General features: G+C 45.4%; 2 protein-coding genes across 5 annotated transcripts; one reads left to right on the forward strand and one right to left on the reverse strand.

Annotated features, from left to right (window-relative positions):
- The first annotated feature begins 663 nt into the window (after nt 1–663).
- On the forward strand, nt 664–17,697 carry LOC137601164 (glucocorticoid-induced transcript 1 protein). 3 transcript variants are annotated; one of them, XM_068323205.1, is made up of 9 exons: nt 664–815; nt 941–1,344; nt 5,119–5,264; nt 10,868–10,954; nt 13,261–13,386; nt 14,344–14,481; nt 15,036–15,225; nt 15,730–15,850; nt 15,933–17,697. In XM_068323205.1, exons 2-9 carry the CDS (start codon nt 1,026–1,028, stop codon nt 16,249–16,251), a joined length of 1,446 nt encoding a protein of 481 aa, XP_068179306.1. In that variant the 5' UTR covers nt 664–815; nt 941–1,025; the 3' UTR covers nt 16,252–17,697. The 3 variants fall into 3 exon arrangements, with proteins under 3 accessions (XP_068179306.1, XP_068179307.1, XP_068179308.1); XM_068323206.1 differs by having other exon boundaries at nt 13,264–13,386; XM_068323207.1 differs by lacking the exon at nt 10,868–10,954 and having other exon boundaries at nt 13,264–13,386.
- Nucleotides 17,420–25,099, reverse strand: ica1 (islet cell autoantigen 1). Of its 2 annotated transcripts, XM_068323208.1 has the most exons (13): nt 24,981–25,099; nt 23,960–23,989; nt 23,694–23,865; nt 22,841–22,913; nt 22,628–22,751; nt 22,349–22,547; nt 21,772–21,897; nt 21,582–21,680; nt 21,411–21,511; nt 21,206–21,252; nt 20,905–21,114; nt 19,121–19,198; nt 17,420–18,949 (listed from the first exon to the last, which is right to left on the reverse strand). In XM_068323208.1, exons 2-13 carry the CDS (start codon nt 23,974–23,976, stop codon nt 18,828–18,830), a joined length of 1,368 nt encoding a protein of 455 aa, XP_068179309.1. In that variant the 5' UTR covers nt 23,977–23,989; nt 24,981–25,099; the 3' UTR covers nt 17,420–18,827. The 2 variants fall into 2 exon arrangements, with proteins under 2 accessions (XP_068179309.1, XP_068179310.1); XM_068323209.1 differs by lacking the exon at nt 24,981–25,099 and having other exon boundaries at nt 23,960–24,311.
- Between the last annotated feature and the right edge of the window lie 1,547 nt (nt 25,100–26,646).

Raw genomic sequence — 26,646 nt, forward strand, 5'->3', positions numbered from 1 at the left:
CTTTTTTGACCTCAAGGATTGCAGATGACAGTTTCACCATCACTGGCTAATTTAGAGTTTTAATAATAAACTTTAATTAATGAACTTTAATTCTGTGAATGACTCATAGAAGTTACTTTAGAAATTTGGATTTAAATTGACAGAAGAGCAGTTTATATCTGGGTTTATAACTATGCAGCTATGTGGGGGGAAAAAAAACAGCATCTACACTATACATAGAATTTATATTTAGTTTAAATTGTGAGTCTAAACTACATGCAAAGCTGAAATAAATATAGAATGACGTTTTTATCTAAGTCAAATTGTGCTAAATTGGTCAGCCAGGATATGGAATATCTACAATTTCGTCACGACTGAGCAAACATCTGCTGACGGGAATTACGTGACGAAACATCCAAAACTCCAGCGCTACTGCGCTTTATTTGATTAGAAAAATATAAATATATATTTCTCAAATAAAACACATCGAGGGCTTTATTAAGTATTTTGTCTTAACTTCTTGTTTTTCCACCCTTACTCACATTTCCGCTCTGATTGGACGAAAGTACGAGATAGAGAGGTATCCACCAATCAGCGTCGTCAGTATGTGACCCGCGCTATCCAATCAGACGCCCGGAAATGAGCCGTATGTCCCGCCCACACGCATCAAGCTCCAGTGTTGTTGAAACAACTGTCACTTAGAATGGACGTGATGGGGAAGGAGGACCGATAGCAGGAGAGGAGCCGCAAAACCTTCCACCAAGTCCCCGAAACTAGTGTTAAAGTTACTTTAGCTCCACGAACACGTTAATCAGGCATGTGTTAGTAGTTTACAGGTGAGTTTACACCAAATTATGGGGGTTAAGATTTTTAATTCGAAAGCAAAAGTCGACTTTTTTGTTAAAAAAAGTAAGCTAACATTTGAGCTAACATGCTAATGTTTATCTTCCGCCCCCCCCAGCCCAAGCAGCCTGCGTAGAGGAGCGACACGCGTGGACACGACGTCTTTCTCACCACCAGAAGAACCAACCACCAGTTCCTGGAGGATGTCAGCCCCCGGAAACTCGCTTCAGCAGCCGCGGGTGAGGCGCAGCAACGCGGGCTCCCCGGGCTCCTTCAACAACAGCTGCCGCCTGCACCCCATCCGCGCCACCGTGCCCTACCAGCTCCTGCGCGGGGGGCAGAGCAGCCCGACGCGGGCGCAGCAGAGCCTCCCCGGGGGGGCCACGAACAACAACAGCCGAGGCTCCAGCCCCCCCTCGTCCTCCAGCCCGACGCTCACTTCAGGAAGTGCGAATGCTAAGCAGAGACTGTCCCCCGAAAACAAGGAGTCCTCCTGCCCCCCGGACTCTCCAGTCTCCAGAGGTAAAAACAGCAAAGTTGGAACGTCCCCCCCCCACAGGAATGAGCACATGCGCATTAAAGATTACTTTATTTTTTTGCCACATTAGTTCAGGATAGTTCTACTGCGCAGAAATGGGTTAATATTAAGGGTGTATCCTGTAAGTCTGGATGATTGGCACCTCATTTGCAGAAGGTTAATTCATTAACTATTCAGCACACCTAAACCATTAGAGAACACACTGTTGACTCTTATTTCCTATGGACTTTTGACAGGAGATAGAGGGAGGAGGGAATTGGTCCCGATCCCAGTTGTAAATGGGGCCACGTCAGTCCCGGTCGAAGCTGAATGGTCAAGGTGTCGTGTCTTCTAGCCTCGATTCCATTCACGCTCGGTTTATTCAGAACACATGCCAAAAAGCCTCACCGTGTTTCCTTACACGTGGTGCACCGAGAAAAATGTCTTGTTGTTGTATGTCGTGCTCAGTTTCTCCTTGGAAGTGATCTGGAGACAAATTGAAGTAAGGCGTAAAAGTTCAGCCAGACTTTAATCCCTCTAAATCTTATTTATGTGACAGCCTCGCCTGCCAAATATCGAAAATGGGGCTTTCATAGGCCAGAGCTGCATTTTTGCTCAGCTGCTTTTTACATATTTATATATAATAACCTATATTTTATGGAGAAAATGTACCACACAGTATGTGGTGAAGGTTTTGACGTGGTTCTCTGAATGCAGCTTCCTATTTCAGGAGACAAAAAGAAATTCTAGTTGTTTTAACCCTAGCCGGATCAGTTCACAAGAAAAGCTCCTGGTATTTTTCCACCACAATTTGTCTGAACTTGATCAAATTAAATCAGGTGTGTTCATTATTCATCCTTCACAGCTGCATCCTCCTCTTCCGTTCGGACGGAGGCGGGGCAGTCTCGTCTGAGCGCGTTACCACCGCTGTTGTGTAGCCGCGTGTCCAATATTTGATGTTTGTGACGTGCTTCACATTCCTCAGTTCTTTGAATGTGATGACCTCCAACCTTGACCAGCGTACCGTGCGAAGGCAGGAAGCAGGAGTCTCTTCCACAACAAGCGAGTAGGCCGTCTCACCGGGCATGACTAGTTCCTGCTGTGTTTGGCTGGAGGTTGGTGTTGGTTTCCCACCCCAGTGGCATGCCACACATACCGCAGTGCTCTGAAAGAGACAACCTCTCACCCAGGCCAGCGTCCCGTGTCGGTGGTGATGGAGATGGTGGCCTCACTTCCCAAACACACACCAGAGGTTGACTGTGATTGTGTCAGTGGGGGGGGGGGTGGTTCCCACTAGCAGGCAGAAAATGCATAAGCATCGCTGTGACACGGTTCAGAAGCAGAGGGTTTTCTAATTTGTCTCCTCGAAGTGCCCAACAGACAGACTATTATATTCCACGTCGTCACCTTTTAAGGTTGACTAGCATTACATCAAACAGGCTCTCCAAACAATGAAGGTCTCGTTCCGCCGTCAGCTATTCTCCATTGGCCTCATTGTCACCCATTCAAACTGCAGAGTGGGACCAAATGTGAAAACCGGCACGTCGTCCAAATCAGTCATCTCTCTCCCGGGTTCTGTTTCCTGTACAGTCCTGTGGAAAAAAGTTGTTATAGCCACTTCTTGATTTCATCATTTTTTAAAATTTTTTTTTGTCAAGCTAACATCAAGGAAGCCTGAGTTACGATGACTGGATTTAAGAAGTTGAGATTTCATCTTTGTCCAAAAACTCCTGACGTCGCCAAGCTGGAGTGTTACGGCCTGCTCTTCTTTGTGGAATGGCTTTAGTGAGCATTAACTGCTCCTTTCAGGTCCTGCCACTTGGGTCAGATTGAAGTTTGATGGTTTTAAATACAAATATCCATTAAAACATTGTTTGTTTTTGGGTTAATGTCACAGTTTTTGATGATCCAGGAGACGCTCAGAGAACAGGAGTGGGTTCAGTGGGTTTTCATGGCTCCTCCTAACTGATTAAATCTTTGTCTCTTGCTTTTCATCACAGTCATGGAAGTTGGAATCATCAGCACTGTTATCTATTGATATGCGCTCAGATTAGCATTAGCATGCAGTGGGAGGTACCTGCTGGACTCAGTTAGCAACGCTAGTAATGCTAACAAACCGTTTCCTATCTCCCTGAGAGACAGCTGCTGAGACTCGGCTTTAAAAAAAGATTAATATCATTCATATTACATGAAAGTCTGAGCAGTCACAATAAAGTTGGTCTGAATTAAACATCTGCAGGATATTTATATTAAATTGATTCGTAAATCCTTCCAGGCTTCCATCTGTTTCAGCCTTCCTGACATAATAAATATGATTTTGTGTTCCGACGGAGTTCACAAGACGACGAGAAATGATAGCGATTCTCCTCTCAACCGGCGAAAGCAGCCTTACGAAAACCTACAGGAAACCACGCTGCTGTGGTTTACTGATTTGGACGACATGTTTGTTTTCACATTCGTGTGTGCTCTACGGTTAATAAACCACCCGTTTATTCCTGGAAATAGAGACTTTCTCAAAAGGTTTTGAAGGAATGCACTAAATAAAAAACGGAGAAGGCTCCTTCAAACGTTACGTACTCTGCTAAGGCTTCGCATAAAATCAGCAGAAGGAACTCCTCTGACGTTTTGGCTTCTTTCACTGCGTTTCTTTTTCTAATCAGACGTTTATTCTAGTCTGGCAAGTGTGGAGACAATGGAAAATAACCTCAGTACCAGTTCTGAGAGCGCTGGCTTGGCCTATATCAATATTGATGGAAACTTAGTGTGCTTCCTTTGTCTAAAATGCTTCAGGGAATTTTACTGTAGCCCAGTGAGCTTACTTAGGCAATACCTTTGGGTGGGTAGGCCTGTGTATTCTACACTCAAAGAACAACAATGAGCGGCTGTGTGGCTGTCAGGAGAGGGGAGCCTCATGGAGATAGTTTAGTCTGCGTGTTAGCCGGTGTGTTCACGCTGGAAAAACCTCGACAGACTCGGACGAGGAATGGCTTAAATGTGCACATCTTCCCCCATCGCCACGCTTCCAAAGCGAAGAAGCAATAACGACTTTAAAATGTCATCGAGAAATGAGAAAAGAAAGAAATCGAAATGAGATCAGTCATGTCGACTCCGGTTCTAACGCCGTCGTTGTTTTTCCTTCTTGTTTTTCTGTTTTTTAACTGCATGTCGCTGCAGGAATGCGGAGTGTGTGCAGGCAGCATTGATGTGCATTGTGTTGTGGTTGTTTATGAGTTCTTATGTGGGTGGTGTGTGCATAACTGTCCTGGCTCACAGCAGACTGCTCTCATAACATCAGATCCTCCATTCGCTTCAGGCTCGGGCCTGCGCTCACACTGATGAAATTTCCTCTTTGAAAACAAGAGATTACGTTTCTAACTTTTGTTTTTCTCCATGTAATTAACTCGATTGAGGTGTATTTGTTTGCTTGTTGTGTATCTACAGTCGCCCCCCACCACCACTATTCCCCTTTATGCTGATACAGCAACAGATTCCAGGTGTACGTTGAAGGATTTGTTGTCGTTCCAAGGTGCAGCGAGTGAGGCGGTTTGGGTTGGCGGAGCACCAACGCTAAGCGCTGCTATTTGGCGATATGTAAATGAAACTCGACAACAAACCGTTGATCCAGGAGACAAATACTTCTAGTTATTGAACTTTGTCAAAATATACCCCCCAGTTTATGACAAAACATTTCCAGTGAGAGATGTATCACTGGCTGTTGGGTGTCTACCAACCTTTGTTCCCCGTCTTATTCTTTGTTCTTTATTCTCCTCTTACAACAGAAAGATCCAAATTACAGGTTCGGAATTACAGTGCCATGCGGCGGACTTCGTCCCTGGATGCCATCACTGGCCCCTACCTCACAGGCCAGTGGCCCCGCGACGCCCATGGACCCTACCCTTCCTGTATGAAAGACAAAGCTACACAGGTGAGATAACTCGGGGATTGGGGGGGTTTCCCCTCTATTCTGTTTTAACGTTTTAGAGTTTTTAAAACTGTTTTACCCGACATGAAACCTTGAGGCTCAGCCCAGTGTTTATTTTCACTTTATTTTCTCATTTTGTTGCGGTGAATGTTTGTGAATGCTGCTTTACCCACAAACCACTGCTGCTTCTGCCTTGGTGAATTTGAAAAGCAAGTGTCATTGAATATGTGAACAAAACAGAACCATTGTCACCAAAATCATTCAAATTCTACCCAGAATCCACAAGAAAATTGGTCTGACCTACTGTTTGTGTTAGCTTTAGCTTTTAGATTACTTTAGTTACTTGGTACTTTGCAGTTTTAGATTGTTCGTGTGTTGATCTGCTATTGTGGCGTGTGACCAGTTAGATAGTCGTCGTTGGAAACTGTCTACGGCGACTGCATCAGAATGTAACATGTTCAGCTTTATAGAAATTATCTTAAAGTTTAATATTCTGAAAAGTGCTGAACGTGCGCTCATCAGATGGGCCAGTAATCAGTCGTTTCACAGGGGGAGGACGCTGCCAAGTAATGGGGGTCGAGTCGTTTTTGGCTCAATCAGTTATATTCAGATGGGGATATATGATGAAAAGCTCCCTGTTCAGAAAAGGCCAGGTTGTAATGTATTTAATAATCAGGAGTTGGACGCGTTTCAGGCCGTATTGTTTTACATTTAAGTTTGACAAAAGCAAAAATCCCATAAAATACTCTGGTATTACTTTAATGCCATATGGCCGACACTTGAGCCAGAGTGTCTGGTAAAAAGAGAAATTCTACTCAGACTTTCAAACCTTCTCCGAGGAAATGGCGGTTGTTGGGATTCCCAGTAATTGTTGGCTGTGTTGGTAGCGGCTGGTCGAGGAGACAAAGTCTAGCGGCTGTGGCCAAAGATTTTGTAAAGTCATCTGGAGATGGGCTCTGCTGCCAACACGGACCTCGTAGACTTGACTGTAAAAATCCTCTACTTTTTAATGTTTTATAACTTTTAATAGACAGTTTCTCATCGGGTCTGAATCCTGTTATTCCTAGATAGGTGCCCCTCTCATGCCTGAATGCAGCTTGTTGTTTTTGGCCGGTGTTTCTGGTTGAATGTTAAGTAAGAATATTGACTATGGATGATGATGACATGGACTGGTCCCCCTTTGCTTGCGTAAGGCAAAGGGGGAATCAGTCATGTGTCTGAATGAGGACTGCTGGGCCTCATTTGCATCGGCTTCATCCTTTTAACCCTCGTTTGCCTTTCACCTATTTGTGAGGAAGCTCCGAGTAAGCACCTCTAATGACAGGGTTCCCCTGGAAAGACCGAACGACTACGGAAAATCAGTTTGGAAATGATCGTGTCAGGAAAAGTGTTATTGCATTAAAACATCTGGGCACATGTGCCCCTTGAGCTCTTTGCTTTTGCTTCTCCTGATTCGAGGCCCCTGGTGGTCTCAGCCTGAGCTTCAACTTGCGCTTTATCGCCAAAGTCCTGATTGGAAATTAATAGATTTTCAAGTTGTGGAAATTTGAGATTGAAAACTCATGTCTGCGCTGTAATAATGTGGGAGACGTGACACTCTTGGCAGTTCTCGAGCGATAACCCTCCCCCAAATACCCCCCCCCTTTCCCTTGAGGATAATCGTAGACCACTTCCTGTTAACAACTTATGCCTTACCCCGCTCTCTCTTTTTTGTACGGCAACAACAGCAAGAAAGCAGCGGACAAAGAAGTCCCAGCCTCCTTTGAGCGGCAAACTCGCCTTGCATGGAGGTGACGGCGCTTGCACCTGTCCCTCAGGCTGTGGCGCAGGCGAGGAGAAATCCCACTGCTTACCACCTGGCCCTCATGGCTGCTCTGCCTGCCTTCCCTTTGTGTGGGAGTGGAGACTGGAGAGGGCCCATACATATGCTAATCGCTGTTCCGGGATAGGCCCTGTGGTCCCAGAACAGAGAGTGTCTGTATGAAGATTAGGGACCTGAAACACCAAAGATCTGGCGATGACAAAGACAGACTTCTCAAACGCCTCACGTGTCTCCTCATACGTCGCTCCCCCCGGCTGTCGACGTGCACGCACAATTATCATCTGCTAAACAGGACGGAACTCTTTTCACTTCATTGTGAAGCTGCTTTAAGGACCTAAAATGTGCTGCTGGGTTTGATATCGGAAGATCTTTAGCTAGACGCACATTTAATCTGATTATTTTGATGTAAAGTTTAGTTTCAGGTGAGAATTTGAACAGAAATGGCACAAAATGATTATTTTACCTTTTATTTGCTAGCCAACGTACATGTGACAAGAGCTGCACCGAGTCAGCTCATCAGATCAGATGGCGTGTTGTTCTTATCTCTACATCCAACAAAATGATAGCAGCGCACGTCCCAGCATGCAATCTAAACAAACCAGTAGGAATTCCAGTGCGTCTCTATTGAAGCCCACTCATTATTTCCTGCTTTGGAACGGAGCAGGATTCTTGAGGATGTTGCCTGCTTGTAACCCTTTGGGCGTGAGTCGTAATGGGAAGCGAGCTGCAGGCTACGCTAACAGTTTTATCTTCAAGGCGGTGCATTATCACACAAAACACCTGGTGCGACATCCACAAAGCAAGACGGTTGTTCGTGTGAACCCGAGAAGCAGTGTAGAGGTATTTTATTTTTTTCTAAGGGAGTGTTAAGTGTGTATTTGCAAATTAATATCTACGTTATACATCTGTCAGATAATGATCTTATTTTAAAGGATGAATACAGTATATACAGTTTGTCTCTGAACCCACAAGTTGATTTTTGTGTAAGTATTGGAACTATTTCCTTTTCTGTGTGCTGCACACATATTCAAAGACATTCAATAAATAGATTCAAAGCTCATGAAAGCAGGAGCCATGAGGACACGGGATACCTGTCCACACAGTTTGAACGTATTTGAATGAGATACGCTCTTTCAGTTTTGTAGTAGGTTGGAAGTAAGTATTAAAGTTGTACGAAAGAAAACTGAAAAGATGCATTTTGTATCACTGCGGCAGTCCTGGATGTCGGTAGTCGAAAAATGTTTAGTTAAATTTACTGTTAAAATGTCCTTCGAATGCAGACTTTATGGTTTGTTATGAGGCACGAGCTTCTGCCATGGAAATGCAAAAATTAGTCATACAGTCGAACCTGGAGATACGACTTTAAGCCACTCCGTGACTGAACTCGCAAGTCAAAATAACTAAAATTGTTTAAATCTGTTCCAGTCTTGTAGAAAACCCCAAACTCCCTAAATTATGGGAAAAAAATACCCATATTTTTTATCAACCAATAGACATGCAGACTTTACCTGTGTGTAATTATATATAAGTTACATAAACAATGATAAAAAATCAAAAGAAATGCAATAGTCAGGAGAACACACGAGCTACATCTTTACTCCACCAACGAGAACGATATCCGGTCTCACTGATGTTGTATCCATCTAGCGGTGGTGTCCTGAAGCATGATTCGTATCTCAGATTTCTTTGGTATGTCAGACAAAAATATGACTACTTGTATCTGAAATAACTCGTACGTGGAGAAGCTCATATCTCGAGTTTGATTTGGTAAAAAATAGTTAAAGCGACGCTCTGGACGAACGCCACACATCCCGCACCGCCAAATAAAGGCGCGTCCAGTTTCCTTGAGCATCGATTACACGGCGTCTGTTTCTGACGTCGCAGCACATCTGTGAGAACTTATTTTTCCTCGACGGCTAAATCCACGGCGCTCCATAAAGGCCGCTCTATCCCAGCGCTCTTTGCCCAGCGTGACGAGATCAGACTGCATCATGGAGCCCCTCAATGCCTGGCAGAGGCATCAAAAGACTCGACCCCGTTCCATAGGCCATGCGCAAAATGTTAATGCTAAAGGCTAGCTACACATCTGCTGTCCGGCACAGCGGCCTCTTTATGAGAACACAGGCTCCCATTTAACGGCTCTCCTTTCCTGGGGAAGCCGGCAGCGGCGATCCAGCGTGAACGGCTTCACGGGTGTTCCTCATTATTCCCAGTGTGATATTCCATATCACAGGGCGAGGCTTGTGCGCCACAGAGGCGCTTGTGTTTGCGTGGGGTCACCGTGAAGACGCGTGACATTTCAGACGCTTCGCGCCGCCGCTCCGACCGTAAAAAGCGTCAAGACTTTTTTGAGGATTTGTTTGAGGACCCCGAGGCCGTGTTGATACGCATAATCAGAGGGAAGTATGCGGTTTCAGACACCCACCCCCCCCGAAACATCCTCAGCCTGCGTTTGCATGTATTTACATAACTTAACCGTTTCCCTGTTGGTGCAGTGGAGCTCTTAAAGACGCGTTGAGTCAGACAGAACCGCCTCTGTGCAGCGAGGTGGTTCGTGTTCGTGTTGGATGTTTTCTCACCGGTGCACCAGCACCACGTTTCACTGTAAACTGGTTGACCTGGTGTTTTTCTAAGCCTCCAAATACGACGTCCGTATTGTGCTGACTCACGGCGTGGGTATATTTAGGGCAGGGGTGTCAAACTCATTTTCACCGAGGGGCCACATCAGCATCACGGCTGGCCTCAAAGGGTCAGATTTAGCTTATAAATGTAACTAAATGTAAAATAATGTAATGTAAATGTAACTTTTTTTATGTTAAATAACTCTGAATTTATTACTTATTCAAGTTACAAACATTAGTTGCACAGAAAAAAAAAGTTTGTTTTAACATGAATCTTTTTTAATTTAACCCACATAATCCATCAATCAAGGATCAAACTATCCAATAAATAAGAAAAATAACATGAAACACAAGTAAGGACATTAACTTTGTTCAAAATGTTTTTGTAAAAAACCCAAACAACAACAACTACATAGTGGGAAAAGTAGTTTTTGGTCAAAGCACACTTTTGACCTATTTGATGTGGTGGGCCACATTTGGCCCCCGGGCCTTGAGTTTGACGCATGTGCTGTAGAGGGATTGAAACAACAGCTGCTGGTCCCGGCAGGTACTCGTTTTCTATATGGAGGGAATGGTATAGTTTTTTAAACATGCGAGTCTGTTTAGACAGAACCTGACTTTTATTTCCTGCCACGTACGTATTCATCTCAACCCTTCTCACTAATGGAAGCAATCAAGTCGGCTCTGACTTTTGTTTTTCCTGTTGAACGTAGCTCTTTCCGCAGGGACGGTATCTCGTGACTGTTTTGCTTCGTTTTCATTGATTCCAGATTTTTTTTTAAACTTTCGAGCACACGGCGCTCATTACCGCCGTCTCCCACGTCTTTCTCAAATTCTTATCCAAATATTTTAAAACTAAGGTTTTTTTTTTTTAAAGTTGATGCTCACATCCTGAGTGACTTCACAACAAGGTGCCGCATCTGCTGTTCGGTATCCCGATCCGAGAACGTTTCAGGAGTTGTTTGCTTAAAGCTAAACCTTTTTTGTTCATGCTTTTGTCTGTAATTCCACATTTCAGATTCATACATAAAGCATGCATCTGCAAAGATTAGTGTAGCTTCTGCTAATAGTTATAAATACTGTGTTTTTAAATGTGCAAACAGATGAATGTAATGTGGATTCCAGTCGAAGGCGCTTTTTGAGTTTGTGTGTCTGGATTTCAGACCCCGGGCCTTTGGATCGATGAGGGAGCGGAACAGGAGAGTCCTCAGCGGTCGGCCTCCTGGGGCAGCGCCGACCACCTGAAAGAGGTAGTTCCACCCGAACCACGCCTCCTCCTGACACCAAAGTCCACAGAGACACCAAAGCCCATCCAGACTGTCCTTAAACATTCACACACATGAGGTTCTTTTGATTCCGTCAGTGTTTCAGGGAATTTTTATGATGGTTTCCACTCCCGTCGATCTGCTGGGCTCTGTGGCCAAACCGTCCGACCACACGGAGCTATTAGACCTCCAGCTCTCCAGATCATAGTCTAAATTTAACCTCCTTCTCCCCTCTTGTTCCCCCCTCTCGACTGCACCCTCGCATCTCATTACGGCGTGTTGTTTCTGAAATGCCTCCTCTCGGGGGTAAAAACAAGCCCTACTGTTCAGAATTAAGGTTCCACAGATCGAACTAACCCCGGGGGAACTTTCACCGTCTTCTGTTTCCGGTGTGGAGATCTAACATCTGTGGACAATCAATATGTGGTTCCACACTGCTAATATCACACAGATGTGTTCGGTGTTTGTTAGCATTGATCAGGAAAAAGCTACAAAACTTTTTTTTTATGGAAACAAAAACTTATGCCTGAAACTTTCATGCTTTTGAGGATGATCGTGATTTATTTTAGCTGTAAATTCCCACATGGGAACAGGAAGTGCTGACTCTTTTTGTTTTGATAAATATTGAAATTTTTTTTCTCTTTTTCCCGATGAAATCATCTCGGTGCAGGTGTTCAGTTTAAACAGGAATGGAACTGTTTCGGAGGGAATGCCTGGCGGAGGCTTGCTGTGAATGGAATGGGACACGGCGTGGGTGTGAAGTAGTCCCTCTGTGGTTAAAGCATCGATAAAGGGGTGACCCACTTTAATGAATAGAGCCCCTATTCTCCTTCAGGGGGTGATCCTTTTAAAATCTCATTTTTAGCATCAGGTCTCGGCGTAAACACAGCCTTGTGGCGTGTCGTTGTCCTCCAGATAATCCCGGGGCCTTGAACCCGTGGAACAGCACAGGCAGGAAAACTCGTCTCTCTCCTCCTCTTGAGATTAGATTGCAGCGGCCTGGACTCGACATTATCGACTGCTGCAGTCGCTCATCGAACGCTCCGGTTCTTGAACGCTGTGATGTGTGGGAGGACGTCTCAGGGAAAAAAATAAATAAAGGAAGTCTCTTTGTTGACCCTGTTGCCAGGATGACAAGATCAGCACTGGAAACCACACCTTTGTCTGCTCAGGACAATTATGACTGTTTGGCACACAAAGGGTGTCCTGTTTTTAGGCCCATCCTGGCCAGACTCAGAAACACCCGTTGACCTCACTGCTTCCATCATCAAACATGCAAGGCTGATTATAGGAACCGTGTCGAATGCAGCTGCATTCAGATCAGTCTTTATCGGTTCCTGGAGGACAGTATTTCCTGCAGTATAACTGTGGTTTTTTTGAGAAGATTAAACACTTTTAGGTGCGTCTTGTAGTGCAAAAAATAATGTAATACAAGCAAACCTTGGTTTTTCGAACGCTTTAGACATCGAACAATTCGGAATTCGACCCAAAAATTTTGAATTTTTTTTGTCTTAGAAGTCGAACAAAATTTGGAAGTCGAACGCGAAACAAACGCAGTAACATCCATCCTCCTCTCCCTCTCCAACATTCACATATGCTAACTGCTCACCACCACAATGGTAAAGATTCTTATCTTTATTGTTCTTATGCTTTAACTGTAATGTGCTTTTTATTTTAGTTTACTGTATTCAATAATTTGCATTCCGTTGCCTCTGGTACGAGTTACGGTACCGTAAACTTCTGTCCAGAAGACGACGCTAACTCATCCGTCAGGCTAACTTGATTACGTTGATGTTTGTTTTTCTTTCTCGTGTTTGCTTCTTTCTTTTACATTTCTTTGTTTTATTACTATATAATCTGATATATAAATGACATTATGAAATAACATATAGTACGCGGATACAGCGGCAGAAAACAGATGGATATTACGTTGAAAAAAGGTAGTTTTCTAGCGTCTTGGAATGGATTAAGACCATTTACATTACTGGTAACGGGAAAAACGCATTTGGAATTCGAACAAATGGCTATTCCAACAGCCTTCAGGAATGAATTGTGGTCGGAAGCCGAGGTTTGCCTGTACATGCTTAAAAGCAAAACAATCTACATATACTCACGCTGCTGCAAGAAAGAGGAAATATTCAACATTTCGGAGCTGCTTCGATTGATTTCATGCAACTAGCCGTCAGATGAAAATCTGTCACGAATAATCAATAATCGGCAAGTTGAGTGTTTAATTCCGCCAAACCTGTCGTCCCCATGTCGGCTGAAATGCGGTTTCTTGTTTCCCCCAGCAGATCGCTAAACTGCGGCTGCAGCTGCAGCGCAGCAAGCAGGTCGGCCGCCAGAGCAAAGAGCGAGAGCAGAGCTCGCTGCAGCCGCCGCCGCCGCCTCAGCACGGCTTCGGATGCACGCCACAGGTGAGTGGTTCACACACACCCCCAATCGGCGCCCGAACGACTTGAATGATTCGAGATTTTACCCCGACAGCATGCAGAGGTGATACGGTTGCTTAGCGCCGCCGCAAAAAAAACACACAAAACAGTTGGGTATGAACCGTTTGACAGCTGTTCAGATAAGAGCAGATAAAGCAAAGTGACTTTCTGTGTTACTCAATAACTTAAATGTGTAGCTTCCAGGCTTCCGTAGGCCAGATTTGATCCTCCGCGTTCGACTTGAGGAGCTCTAGTTAATGAGTCCCGGTCCTGATCTGTCTGGACAAGTCCTGTTCATTCATTAACAGATGTCCCACCAGCGCACACACACACACACACACACACACACACACACACACACACACACACACACACACACACACACACACACACACACACCAGCCACTGTGGGAATCGTAACCCTCACAATCAGCGATGTGGAATGCGCCCGATCACAATCGCAGCAGTGTGATATTTTATCCCGTTTCAGTTGAAAGCCGCCGCCCGGCGAACAGCTCCTGAAACTGGATCGGCAACAATTTAACACCGCCAGCGGTTCTTATTGTCCCCGACACCAGAACATCGTCTCATCACGTCTTTAACGGCAGTGACCTGATTTATTTTTTTTAGTGTTTGCTGTATTTTAGTACATTAATATCTCCAGATACAAGTTTTTTTGAGGTAGGAGATCAGATCTGTTTCTTTCCTTTGGCGGATGGATACGACATCAGTGAGACCGGCTCTCCTTCTTTATCAAATTTGTTTTTTTGTTTTTTTCATATTTTAGGGGTTTGGAGCTTTTTTCTAAAGCTGGAATGGATTAAAATGATTTTAACGAGTTCAGTCACAGAACGGATTAAACTCGTGTCTCCAGGTTCTCCTGTATTTATTTATTTGTTTTTTTCCAGACGTTTTTCAGTCGTTTCTTCCGTGTTTTTTCAGTATAAGGGAACTTCTCCTGCCGTGCCATTCGTCCCGGTGCCAAAGCCGTTCATCTGCAGGGTGCCGAGCAGCGTGGAGGGCATCAACCACGAGCTGGAAAACGTCTTCATCAGAGAGGACTGGGAACAAGGGATCCAGGTGACGCTTAGAGAACTGGAGCTCACATCGTCGCTTTAATGAAGCTTGATCCAAAAACAAACCCAAAACCCTGAAGCCAGAACATCCAGGATAACAAAATGTCAAAAATGACGGCGTTACCGTTGAGTGATCCTGTTGACAAATAAAGAGAAAACCACACACACACACACACACACACACACACGGGTGAAACGAGGTAATAACCTTCAGTTTGTTGGTAGCGCTTTAGAGAACGAGCGCTTGTGTTTATGTGTCGTGAGCGGAGGCATGATGCTGAGTCATCGATTCGTGCTGTTAGTGAACGACTGATTCACGTCTGAGAAGCATGCCGCCCCCCCGCCCCGCCCCCCATGTACCGCACATGAAGTATTACCATCTGGCGTTTGCACCGGACGCCCTCTTAAAGCGACGGGCGCACAAGAGGCCTGTCAGCGCCAGTTGTGATGCTCCACACGTGTTTGTGAAGGACGCTCGTGCGAGGCCTTCCCCCTCCACAAGTGCCCCCCCCCCACCTACTTTAACCCATGACCTCACCCCCCGCTCTGACCCCACAGGCCATGGATGTCGTCGATGGTCGCCGCGCGCCCTTCCCTCCCCATCACTACGGGAACAGCGGGGACACGCGTGACACGGACACCCAGGCCCCGTCCAGCGGGGACTCCAGCCCCCTCCCCCGCCCCGGCAGCTCCGACCACCTCCACTCCCCCGACGGGAGCCCCTGCTCCGCAGAGGACACAGACAAAGGTGAAAAGCGACACCGAGATGTGTCAGCAAGACAGGAAAGACATGATGAAGGCAGTGAGGGTTGAGTTGCATTATGGGTAATGGATGCATTAGGGATGGAATAAAAGGAAAAGAATGGCTCCATTCATTGAAGCTGCGCCTTATAGTGCGGAAAATACTGTAACTTTTATAAAAAACTTTTTTTTAAAAACTCTGCATGTCTGTTGATAAAATTTTTAAAAAAATAATTTATGGGGTTTGGGGATTTTGTTTTACAAGGTTAGAACAGATTAAAATGATTTTAGTTTAAATGGTTAAATGTTAGATTTACGATTCAGTCACGTAACGGATTCAACTCTGACCTCGAGGTTCTACCTTTTATTCAAACAAGATAATGAAATGTTTTAATTGATCGCTGATTGTTTTTGCATTTGTTTAGAAAACTAGATGTTTCCTTTTTCTTTTCCCACATTCGTCTCCTCTATAATAAATATAATAAATTGACGTTCTCCCCCCTCTTTCCAGACAATCTGTGCAGTTCTCCTCTCCCCAAGTTCGCCACTTCCCCCAAACCCAACAACAGCTACATGTTCAAACGGGAACCCCCAGAGGGCTGCGAGAAGGTCAAGGTGTTTGAGGAGATGGTGTAAGTGTTCCTCCAGGTTTTAACTGTGTTAAACATCTTTAGAATAATATCGCTTCAACACATCTTCAACTTTTATCTCCAGATCCGGCCAATCAAAAGGCTTCCCTCTCTTCTCCTGCCCCGACAAAAACAAGGTGAACTTCATCCCCAGGGGCTCTGCCTTCTGCCCCGTCAAGCTCCTCTGCTCCTCCTTCTTCTCCCCCTCCTCCGCCTGCTCCTCTGCCAGCCCCGGTCTCCACGGCAACGACAGCCCAGGGCCTCAGGTGACCCCAACTCAGCCCAACACGGCACTCGCTACCTTAGCGGCCTCCGATTGGAGCGGCAACACGAGCACAGATGGCGGCGCGAGCAGCCAGAGTCCCGATGTGGACGGTCAGGCACAGGTGTTCCTCACCAGCTAGTCCTCAGGTATTCCTGACCGAACCACCTGCAGATGCCCCCCCCCAGACACTCAGGTGGTACGGTCCGTAAACAAAGAGTAAGAAACACAAAAGCAAAAAAAAAAACCAACAAAAAAAATCCTTGCACTCCGCTAATCCTAATGTTAGCCAGCAGGGGGCGCCCAAGGTCTGAGAACGTCCTTACGTACAGGGCACGCCCCCCCCTTCACCCGTCACTAACGTAGCCTTCTCTGTACCATGACCACACCCATAACGACAAAAAAAAAATAGCTTTGCTTTTTATTTTATTTTTTTTTAGAAATTACCGCTCAGATTATCGTTACGTAGCAGTTTTATCACGAGGAATCAAAGAAAAGAACAGGAAAGCGAGGCGTTGGAGAAACTGTATCCTGCTTGTGTTGGCTAGCCCCGCCTCCTAGCTGTTCAGCATTCTGCAAGCTAACATCTCCAGTCCAGGGGGGGGAAACGCTCGGTTTGTATTTTTAAAAAAATGCATCATCTGAATGCGTCGGGTGTTTTTTGATGGATCCAGATCTGAGCTTTTGGCCCCTGATGACTGATTGAACTTTATTATCACAAACCCCCACCCACCCACCCGACATGGAACAGTAACTCAGGTCATTTGGAATGTACTCGCTTGGACAATGTTGCCCCCCCCACCCCTTTACATCCACACAAAGATGTTCCAGTTGTTTAGCAGAAACGTGTCACTTCCTCCCCGACAAGGGAGGAGGGGACGATGGACGTCGGCTTCTGCGTCGAGCCGTCGTCGGTTAGCATCAGGTACTAGCACACATTCCACACCAGAACCAATGGAAAGGCAATTAGCCACATAAGCTACGCCCTCCTGAATCAAGCTGACCAATGTTTGTTCACCCCTTTGTTAAATATGTACCAAAGGAAATGAGGAAACAACGACAGGTGTGTTGTTTCTATTCAACCAGAGAGGCATCAGTTGTGTTTGTGTTGTTGTCGAGCAGCAGAATGTTTATACGTACTTGTTTTCGACGAATCGAGCGGTGCGCCAACGCCGCTGTCGCCGCGTTTTCCAATGAAACTGAAGCAGAAGCACTTATTTGGAAGTGAGATGATAATCACTAGTTTTTTTTATTTTTTAGACCAATTTTTGTAAAGTTAAAACAATCAGAACTTTTAGCGTGCAATCAGGTTTGTTTTTGTTGGAAGTCGTGTTTTGTGTTCGGCTCACAGATCGACCGACACCAATCGAACCGCCAGAAAAAAACGAGGGACTGATTTCCAAAAATGAGTTTGTTTCTCATTGCAACAAAAAAAAATGTCTTAAAGAAACACAAATAAGATCAATATGCAACGCATTCCACTCAAACTGGTTTGAAAAACTCTCATGCTTGCAAGAGTTTCATTTCTACTAATTCTGATTTTTTGTTTTGTTTTCCACGAGCCGCTGTGCAGCGCCGTCAACAAAACGGCGACCATGATTCTTTTCCTCTGTGTATTACGCATTTTTATGTAGATGTTGTGTGTTTTTCAATAAAGAAAACGGAAAATGTCAATTTTTTTTTTTGAATGGCATGTAATCTTTTATTTTTCCAGAGGCCAACACATGTCCACTAATATGATTCAGAAGCACATGTTTGCAGTTCTACACGTACAAACAGGAGTGTTGGGATTAAATATCAACATCGCTTCACATCAACAATCACACGAGGTTCACTTACAACAGAATAAACTCACAACCGGCTATAAGGGAATCGGGAATGATGAGGTTCTGTCGTGTTGAGTCGTGATTCCATTAAGGCATCTGCTCATTTATGCAGCATTTATTTAAAATCACTATAAGAAGACTAAGACAGCAATATTTGACCCATAAAAGCCAAAAAAAAGTGAACGAATAAACGTCCGAATTAAAAGATTTTGGTCTAATAGCACATAGTTGCACACACTGTTCATTCCTGGGCAGAAAACGAAGCATGCAACATGCAATACCAGCGTTTTTTTTAAACATGGAATAGATTCAAAGGAGGGTCAAACGATCTTAATCTGACGAGGACACAAATGTCACGACACAATTCTTCAATCTGCCGACAATTCTGAACAGATTGACGGCAGAAAAATAAATCTTATATAGTTTTAGGATAAATCCCTGACTTACTTGGATTTGTTTACAACTAATCTGTGGTGATCTTTGTCACGTTAGCTTCTCTGTCCACTGATCTTTTCCCCATTTGCGATTTCCGAAATAAAGACGACGCATTTCCATTTTTTTGTTCCGAGCTCCTTGAGGTAATCCCTGCTGAACCTGATGTTCGATGTTAAATGTCTGATAGTCTGACTGTAGAGGACGAGCGCTGGTAGTCGTGAGTTCGATATGTGCTGTATGTTGAATGTATGAAAATGTGCTTGGAAAATAACCAGTAAAGAACCAGCTGGAACTTTAAAACCTATCGACGCCCCATATCACCGATAATTAGAACCCAATGCTGTGATTTGTACATTTCATTGCTTCGTTGGTTGATCCGCGTCTATCAGTCTGATCGGGTTTGCATCTGGCGACGGTGGCGGCTACGTTGTGCCAACTGAGCGATGACGAGGAAGAACTAGGCGTTGTGGACGTCGTGTTCGGCGTCTGTTTTGCCGACCGCGTCGGGGTTGGAGAGGGGGTCGAGGTCGGCGAATAGGTCGAACCAAGCCGAGAGGTCTTTGGACGTCCCCGTCGTCTCTGGAAATTAAAAAAAAAAGGGATTAAAATGACTCTGAGACGCTGTAATTATGACTCACTGAAAATATAAACACCCTCAGTCGTCCCGTAAAAGACGACGTCTGGTCGGGGTCCAGCATCCCGACTGAAACGCCCGTAATCAGTTTGGTGCGCGTCTCTCGCAGCTCGTACCTCTGGTAGTCTGCTTGGACGGGTTCTGATTGGCTGCAGACGAGTTCTCCGTTTCCTGTGGAACGATCCCGGCCCAACCTGAAAATGGGAGATTTGGATTTATCATCTGGGTTGGGATTACGGGGTCAATTTATGTGCCAAAGCATGATTCAACAAAGAAATCCTCACACCCTCTCGCGCGTTGCTGATGTGGACGGATGTTGTGTAACAGACGCACAATTATCCAAACATTTATGGAGGCAGAACGTTAACTCCGGTTTATTAAAGGTTTCAGTTACACTCTGAGGTCGTGTGGCAGGCAAATTTATTTTTCCTTTTTCCATTTGTGTATCCAGAAACACGGTTGAGTAGCAACACATCCACCTCGACAGGGAGGACGCTGGAATGTGCTGCTGATTCTGTTTTATCTAAACTCCAGTCCCGACAGGCTTAAAGGACCTAAAAAACCTAGAATCCGTTGGGTATTTTTGTGTATTATGGAGCGTTTTAGTTTTTCAGGTAATTTTTTTTTGCAAGTTCTTGTGCGTGGGCTGAAATTTGACCAAAAAGCTAAAATCTTTTAGAAAGATTTTATTTTATAGCATCTGAAAGTGTGAGGATTCATTTGTTTCATGTTCTTGGTCTCGAAAGACTTGTAAATAACCAGCCAAGATTTGGTTTTGCTAAGCCGGACTGTCTTCGAGATTTGCCCGTTTTAGATCTAAATGTAGGCTGTGAGGTTAGGACTCTTTCGCCCTGTGCTGTGTCTGACAGGAGGGACTGGAGTCATTAATCTACTGTCACTAAACCATGTCAGGTTCTACACCTCCTTTCTTTTGTTCCCAGCATAAAACCTCTGTTTGTTCTCGGGTCATCCTCCTTCCTGCCCAGATGAGTTTAATCTGCTTTTGGACGTCCGCCATGCTTTTTGAAAATTTAATAATCGTAATTTATTTACACCAAAATGAATTTGTGTAAAAGTTTTGAGAACACGGAGGAAAGATTTCGTGTTAAATCCGTTTGTGGAGGTCGGAATCTAACCTGCTGACGGCTTGATTTGATGCTCATTGGCTTTTTAAAGCTGTTCCAAACTTTTGTTCAGTTCTAACTGGATTCTGCCGACAGTTCCTGGAACTATATTTTGATTTTTGTTTTTCTGATTCTTTAATAGAAGTTAAAAGTGGGAAAAGGTCGAGCCGTCGAACGTTTCTACTGACGGGTCCGACACGTTTGTCGCCGACCAGCTGGGCTCTCTTTTAAAACTCGTTGCCATCTTGGCAACCTCCGTCCCGGTGACCATATGCTTCCCCTCGACCGCCTATAGAGGCTTAACAGAAGGCTGAAATCACCATGGTTACGACAACTGAGTGGCAGGACTGTTCATTTTTATCAGGTGATGCGTGTTGGCTTTGTGCGGAAACATAAAAAATACATCCAGAATGAGCTAAAAGAAGAGTTACGAGAAGTCAGACTCATCAGGAACGTTCAGATTTGAGTTTATTACTTTATTACTGCTTTTGATTTAAGGAGATTCCCTGTAAGTATTTCAATAACCGTTAGAAGTTTTATTCTTTTTAAGTGTCATGTGGAAATATGCAAAATCAAAACGACAAAACCAGATGGGGTGCGAGCAGACGGCGCCTGGGCTCGGATGAAATGGAAAGCAAATATAATCAAACCTCGCAGCCGCGTTGAAACACAAACGTTAATAAATCATTTCAAAGACTGCAAAACCGTTTCCCCACCTTATACTTAAACTCTAGATTAAATTCTGATACTGGTTGGAGAAGTTCTCTGATTCTGACCTGAGAGGGAAGACTGGTCCAGCAGCTGAGATGGTAGGAAAAAGTTCTCCTGGTTCTGGAGCTCCGGTTGACCCGAAGCGGCGCTCGCTCCGTCCTCGGCGTCCCCGAATACTTCCGTCCACTCCCGAGAGAAGTCGCCCTCGTCCAGTGACACACTGCCCAAGATCTCGTCCAAGAGGGCCAGACTGTCCTTGTCCTCGCCCCCTGACTCTGGAGGGGCAACCAGGAAACCGTATGTATGGATTTACCCCCGTTAAGTAGTTAAACTCAATTTGAAGATGGATTAAAGGGAATTCTTTACCGTCTCTCGTCTTATCGCTGGTGTTTTCGTCAACTAGCGAGATGAGGCTGTGAATGTACAGAACATACCGAACATTTTTAAGCTGTTGAGATATCACATTTATGTTCCGTCCGGACCGGTGCGCTGCGTCTAAACCCTTTACGCTTCAACCGTTGGTATGTCCGTGTTTAGTCTACCTGCATGAGCAAAGATGGAGATAACTCACTGTTGGTCTGTGATCTCGGGTTTCTCTTCGTCTTCCTGTTCCGCTTGAATCTTCTTCTTCGCCTTCTTCTTGGCCGACTTGTCGTTGGAGTCCTGGACGGTCTGGAAGAAGAACTCACGATTTATAATCGCAGGCCAAGTCTTGAGGAGTTAAATCAAGGCGACCTCTGACCTTAAGCGCGGAGACCTCGTTTGGCTGACAGCCCTTGAAGCTCTCGTGAATGGCCGCCATTGTGTGGGAAGTCTTCTCCCAGAAGTGCAGTAGTGTGGTCTGAAACACCAAAGCGAGTCACGTCTCACACCGAACAGAGCGTGTTGGGTACTTCCTGTCTCTAGGGGCACATCGGGGTGTCTGGGGGTACCTGGTATGTGGTCAGAACGTGAGACAGGAGGTTGCAGCGACTGGCGCCTAGCAGCTCCACCTTCTGGCAGACGTCGTTCTTCAGTTTGTCGAAGCTGGTTTTGGTGGAACGTACCTGGGCTTGAACCTGAGGTATTGAGAGAAGGGAACATCAAGGAGCTCAATGCGTGGCGTATCCCACCCCCCAGTGGAATGTGGGTGTAATTGCAGCTAATTTGATATCAGATCGCAGCAAATGAGGCTGAAAGGATTAGTCAGTTTAAATTTAAACGATGGAGAAAGGAAAGAGACTGAAAATTCTCCGTTTCCCTTGTGTTTTCGTTTAATTGGAAACGGAATAGATTGACGTTTGGGACTGCTGATAAAAACAAGGCCACCTTGTGTTCTAGAAACCAGTAATGGACGCGTCAAGTTTTACCACATGCCTGGAAAGAGATGGAGAGCTGTAAATATTTAATCTCCCTTGCAGTTACTGGGAGACGCCATTAAGAACCACTTCCTGTCTTTCTCGAGGAGATGTCTACTCGTGTTCTGTTGTGTCCCGAGTCCTGAAACCGTTCACGCCTGTTCCGACCAACCTTTCGGAACTTCTCCATCTGTTTCTGCGTGTCTGGGTCCAGTTCCTGGGAGACGTCCTTCATCCAGAGCAGCGCTCCTCGGTACTCGGTCCTGGACTGCTCCATCCGGTTCACCGTCAGCCATGTGTCGGAGATGGCACGGTAACGGAAGGTCTCCACCTCCTGGTAGAGACGGCACAGCGGGTTCCTCAGAGCCAGTCTGCAGGACGGAGTGTTGAAGAAAGCCTTTAGGTTCTGCAGCCCAAACCCAACCAGTCTGGGTTCCTGGAGGTTTCCTACCTCTGTTGGGAGGAGAAGCAGAGCGCCTTCCCCGTGGCCTGCATGATCTTTCCAGCCCTGGTTTTGTCCTGGGAGCCCTGAGAGCGCAAGAACCGACCCAGTTCGTTCTCCTCTTGGGAAAGAACTGAGCAGAGATGGACTCACGTTACCAGTCAGGCTCAACAGCCAATCAGCAACAAGTACTGAGTTAAGGTAGTGTGTGTGAGAACATACAGCAGATCCTCCTCTGGTACAGCTCGATGACCTTCAGCAGCTCCATGCACGTCCTCTGGATGGAGTGGAAGACCTGCAGGAAGGGAATCAGGAAGCGTTCGTTCATACCCAACGAACTCCATCGCCTTTAACTCACTGGCTGCCAGAGATGTCTACTGACGTCAGTGACATTCTTCAATGGTAAGGGGTGGGCGGGGCTTGTCAGTGAAAATCAGGCTTGTAATCGTGGAATTTATCGTCATGATGACTAATCCAGTGACGGAACAGAGGGTTGCGATGGAGAAATTGCAGCAGCTTACAAGATCGTTTTTGAAGATAAACCTGATTTTTTTCCTTCGATAGTAGACGACAACCTACAAAATTATTAGATAAACTTGTTTAAATTAACTTTTCAAGATCCACAGCTTCACTACATCGCGGATTTTTTGTAAGTAGTCACGTGATACCGTACACGGATGCTATTGGCTAACCAGCATCCGTCTGTATGTAGAAACGGGGGCTGAAACTGTTTCCTGGACCCGGCCTTCAATTACGGCTGGACGTTCCAGCCTTTATGGGGGTATCGATTTCAGCCGTTTGCTGCTGGATGGAGGCACAGATGATAGAGGTGTGTGTGTGTTTGTGTGTGTGAGCGTGTGTGTGAGCGTGTGTGTGTGCGTGTGCGAGTGTGTGTGTGTGTGAGAGCTAATGCAACTTCAATGCCCGGAGCCAACGCTGACACCGTGTGAATCAAAAAGTCATTTTCGTCAGCCCCCCCCTTAAGGCAGAGTGGCCCTGGTTCCTCTTAATGTCTCTGCCAGCTGATGGAGGCCTACCCTCTGACATCACACGCACAAGCCCCGCCCACCCTGACCTCCAGCTTGCCGTCCAGGGCGGCGTCCGACGCCACCACGTGCTCGTCCTGCTTCTTCCCGGTGACCTTGAGGAGCGTCTGCTTGGTCTTCCAGTACTTCTGCTGGAAGCGGTTCACCACCGACGAGTCCTGGCTCTGGATGAAGCGGTCCAGGTAGTCCCGGGAGTAGCCGCTGCAGAGACACGTTTAGGGTGGGTGGGGGGTGTTGTTAGTGCCCACCACCTCAGAGAACCAGGACTAGAGTAGAAACACAAGGGGATACTCACAAATGCCCTCCCTCCATGTTTCACGAGCACCTGTGGAGAAAGCAGAGCAGCTGATAGGTAGAGGTCGTGAGGGGGGGGCGGGGTCTACAATGCCACCTGATCCACCTCAGATCCACCCCCCCACACAAAACCACGGTGCGGATGGAGGAACAAACAAACAAACAAAGGAGGGACCACAACCTCCGACCTGTCGGGTGAGTTTGTTCCATCAGCTGCTGCCGTTCCTCCTGAACAGGATCAGGTTTCACCAACGGTCCTGATCCTCAACCAGAGGTCCTGATCCTCAACCAGAGGTCCTGATCCTCAACCAGAGGTCCTGATCCTCAACCAGAGGTCCTGATCCTCAACCAGAGGTCCTGATCCTCAACCAGAGGTTCAGTTTAACCTCAGTATGGAGTCACCTCCACAGATTCAGTAGATCAACTACAGACGGCACTGTACAGCTCAATGACACAACCTATACATCTATATCTATACATCTATCATGTATACGTCTTTCATCTATACATCTATATATATATATATATCTATACATCTATATATATATATATATATACATCTTTCTCTCATCTATCTTTACATCTTTATCGTTTAACTAAACTACAGCTTCGCATAAATTACACAGAATGTCCTTGTGTCTCGTGACGTCATAGCCGCTGGACTGTGACGTGTTTCCGGTGCTCGTGCAGCTGAAGGTGTGACTGGTTTAGCAGAACCTGCTGTCATCAGCGTCGAGGGAGGGGGGGTAAAGAAATTCCCACGTGTCCTGCGTACATGTAACGCGTCACGAGACGTTTGTGTGTGACGGAATAAAACGAACAAACAAACAAACAAACAAACCAACACGATCTGAACGACGTGTACTCCACATCAGAGACGCGCATCAATAATTGATCAGCGCGTCATCCGCTGGAGTAAACACCTGACTCACTGGCCCCTCCCACCGCTGGAGATCAAACGAGTAGCGACACAAACACGAGTAAACAAACGGATAAACAACAACAAGGCGTCGCCCGCTCACCTCGCCGCGGTGTCATGGAGGAAGCCCCGCTTCAGCCGCTCCGGTCGGCCCGCAGCTCCCGCTGGAGGCTCACCGCATCTCAGCTGCTCGCGCAGCCAGCTCCCGCACCGCGCGCTGACGTCATCACGTCCCAACGCTGGACTCGCGCAGACAGATCTCGCGCGCACAACCCCACGTGTCTCGTGCGTACCGATCAGGTTTAAATGGGTTAAAACAACATGGGAAACAATTTTGTGATTAGTTTGTTTTGTTGTAAAATTACATAATTACAGATGTATTTTTATCACATAATTAGAATATTTTTTTAGTAATTGAAAACTTAAAATAAAAATAAAAAATAAAATAATAGTAATAATATAATTTTATAATAATAATTTTATAATAATAATAATAATAAAAAAATATTTTAATAATAATTTTACTATAATAATATAAAAATAAAATAATATAAATAGTCCAAAAAAAATTTCAAAATCCAGATTATAATTTTCATCTAGAATCTTGAAATCAAATTTTTGAGTAGTGTTTTGTGATTCCAAAGACTCGGTGAAGGCGTAGCTTTAATTTGAATTTTTATTTCTTGTATTTTTTTTTTAATCCTTGGTTATCGACTTCTAATATATATATATAAAAAAAGAAATTACCTCCTGTAAAAATAATTCCAGATTGCTCAGATTTCAGCGACTGCGTTCCGTGTTCATCCAAAGGGTGGCAGTGTCACCCAAAAGACGGGCCCTGCACCTCTGCCGGTGTCCTCTCTGGGCCCCGAGCTTTCATCTGGTGGCTTCAATTTATTTCATCCCACGATGCTGCAGCTGATCTAATAGCATGTACATTTAGTTGTCACCTAAAGGGAATCTGGTGTCACGCTGTAAATTGATGTACCTGTTCGCCGCCTTGGATGGCGTTTTGTGCTGCAGAGGGTGTGAGCCGCATGCAGCCCGGCTGCTTTCACAGATCAACACACCCACTTGTGTTTAAACACAAGGGTATGGATTTATATGTCAATGTTGTATTTCAAGCTCTGCAGACTTAATTTGATTAAGACCAGAGGAATCATTTGATCCCTGAACGCCCCGGAGGTCACTCTCCTGCTCGATGCAGCCTCCATCAAGAATGTTTATTGGCTTGTTCGGCCTGGGTATAGATAGATGGATAAGTAGATGGATAACTTTATTAATCCCAGAGGAAATTAGGTAAATGTAGTCCATTTGATTTCCTGACCATCAGTGTTTCCTTGGCGTCCTTCCAAACCCTGACCTCTGACATCATCCCTAGGCTTCTGATAGAAAGGTCCATCTCTGAAAGAGAGGATACAATCTGTTCCAAATGGGTGTCCTTCACCCCGCCTGCTCCTCCTCCTCCACTTACCCCCTTATCTTTAGGTTGGAGATGGTATCAACACAGTTTGGACCAGTAAGACAGAAGAAGCGATCAGAGGCGGACATTAATTGATCCTGTGGGCGGTGTGATCCAATCAGGATGGAGTCGGAGGAATTCTCCTCCGATATCCATCAGGGTCGAGCTCCAGCTGATGGTCCGACATTCCTTTACGACATCCTTCATCCTGCAGGATGCGTTCAGGAAACCTCGGACATTAGGACACTTCAGGAACGTATGGTGTTTTTTTCAGACTTGATTTGGGAATTTCCATCCTCTGGAAAAC

The sequence above is a fragment of the Antennarius striatus genome, chromosome 9 (genome assembly GCF_040054535.1).
Source record: "Antennarius striatus isolate MH-2024 chromosome 9, ASM4005453v1, whole genome shotgun sequence".
In the NCBI taxonomy this organism is placed as follows: Eukaryota; Metazoa; Chordata; class Actinopteri; order Lophiiformes; family Antennariidae; genus Antennarius; species Antennarius striatus.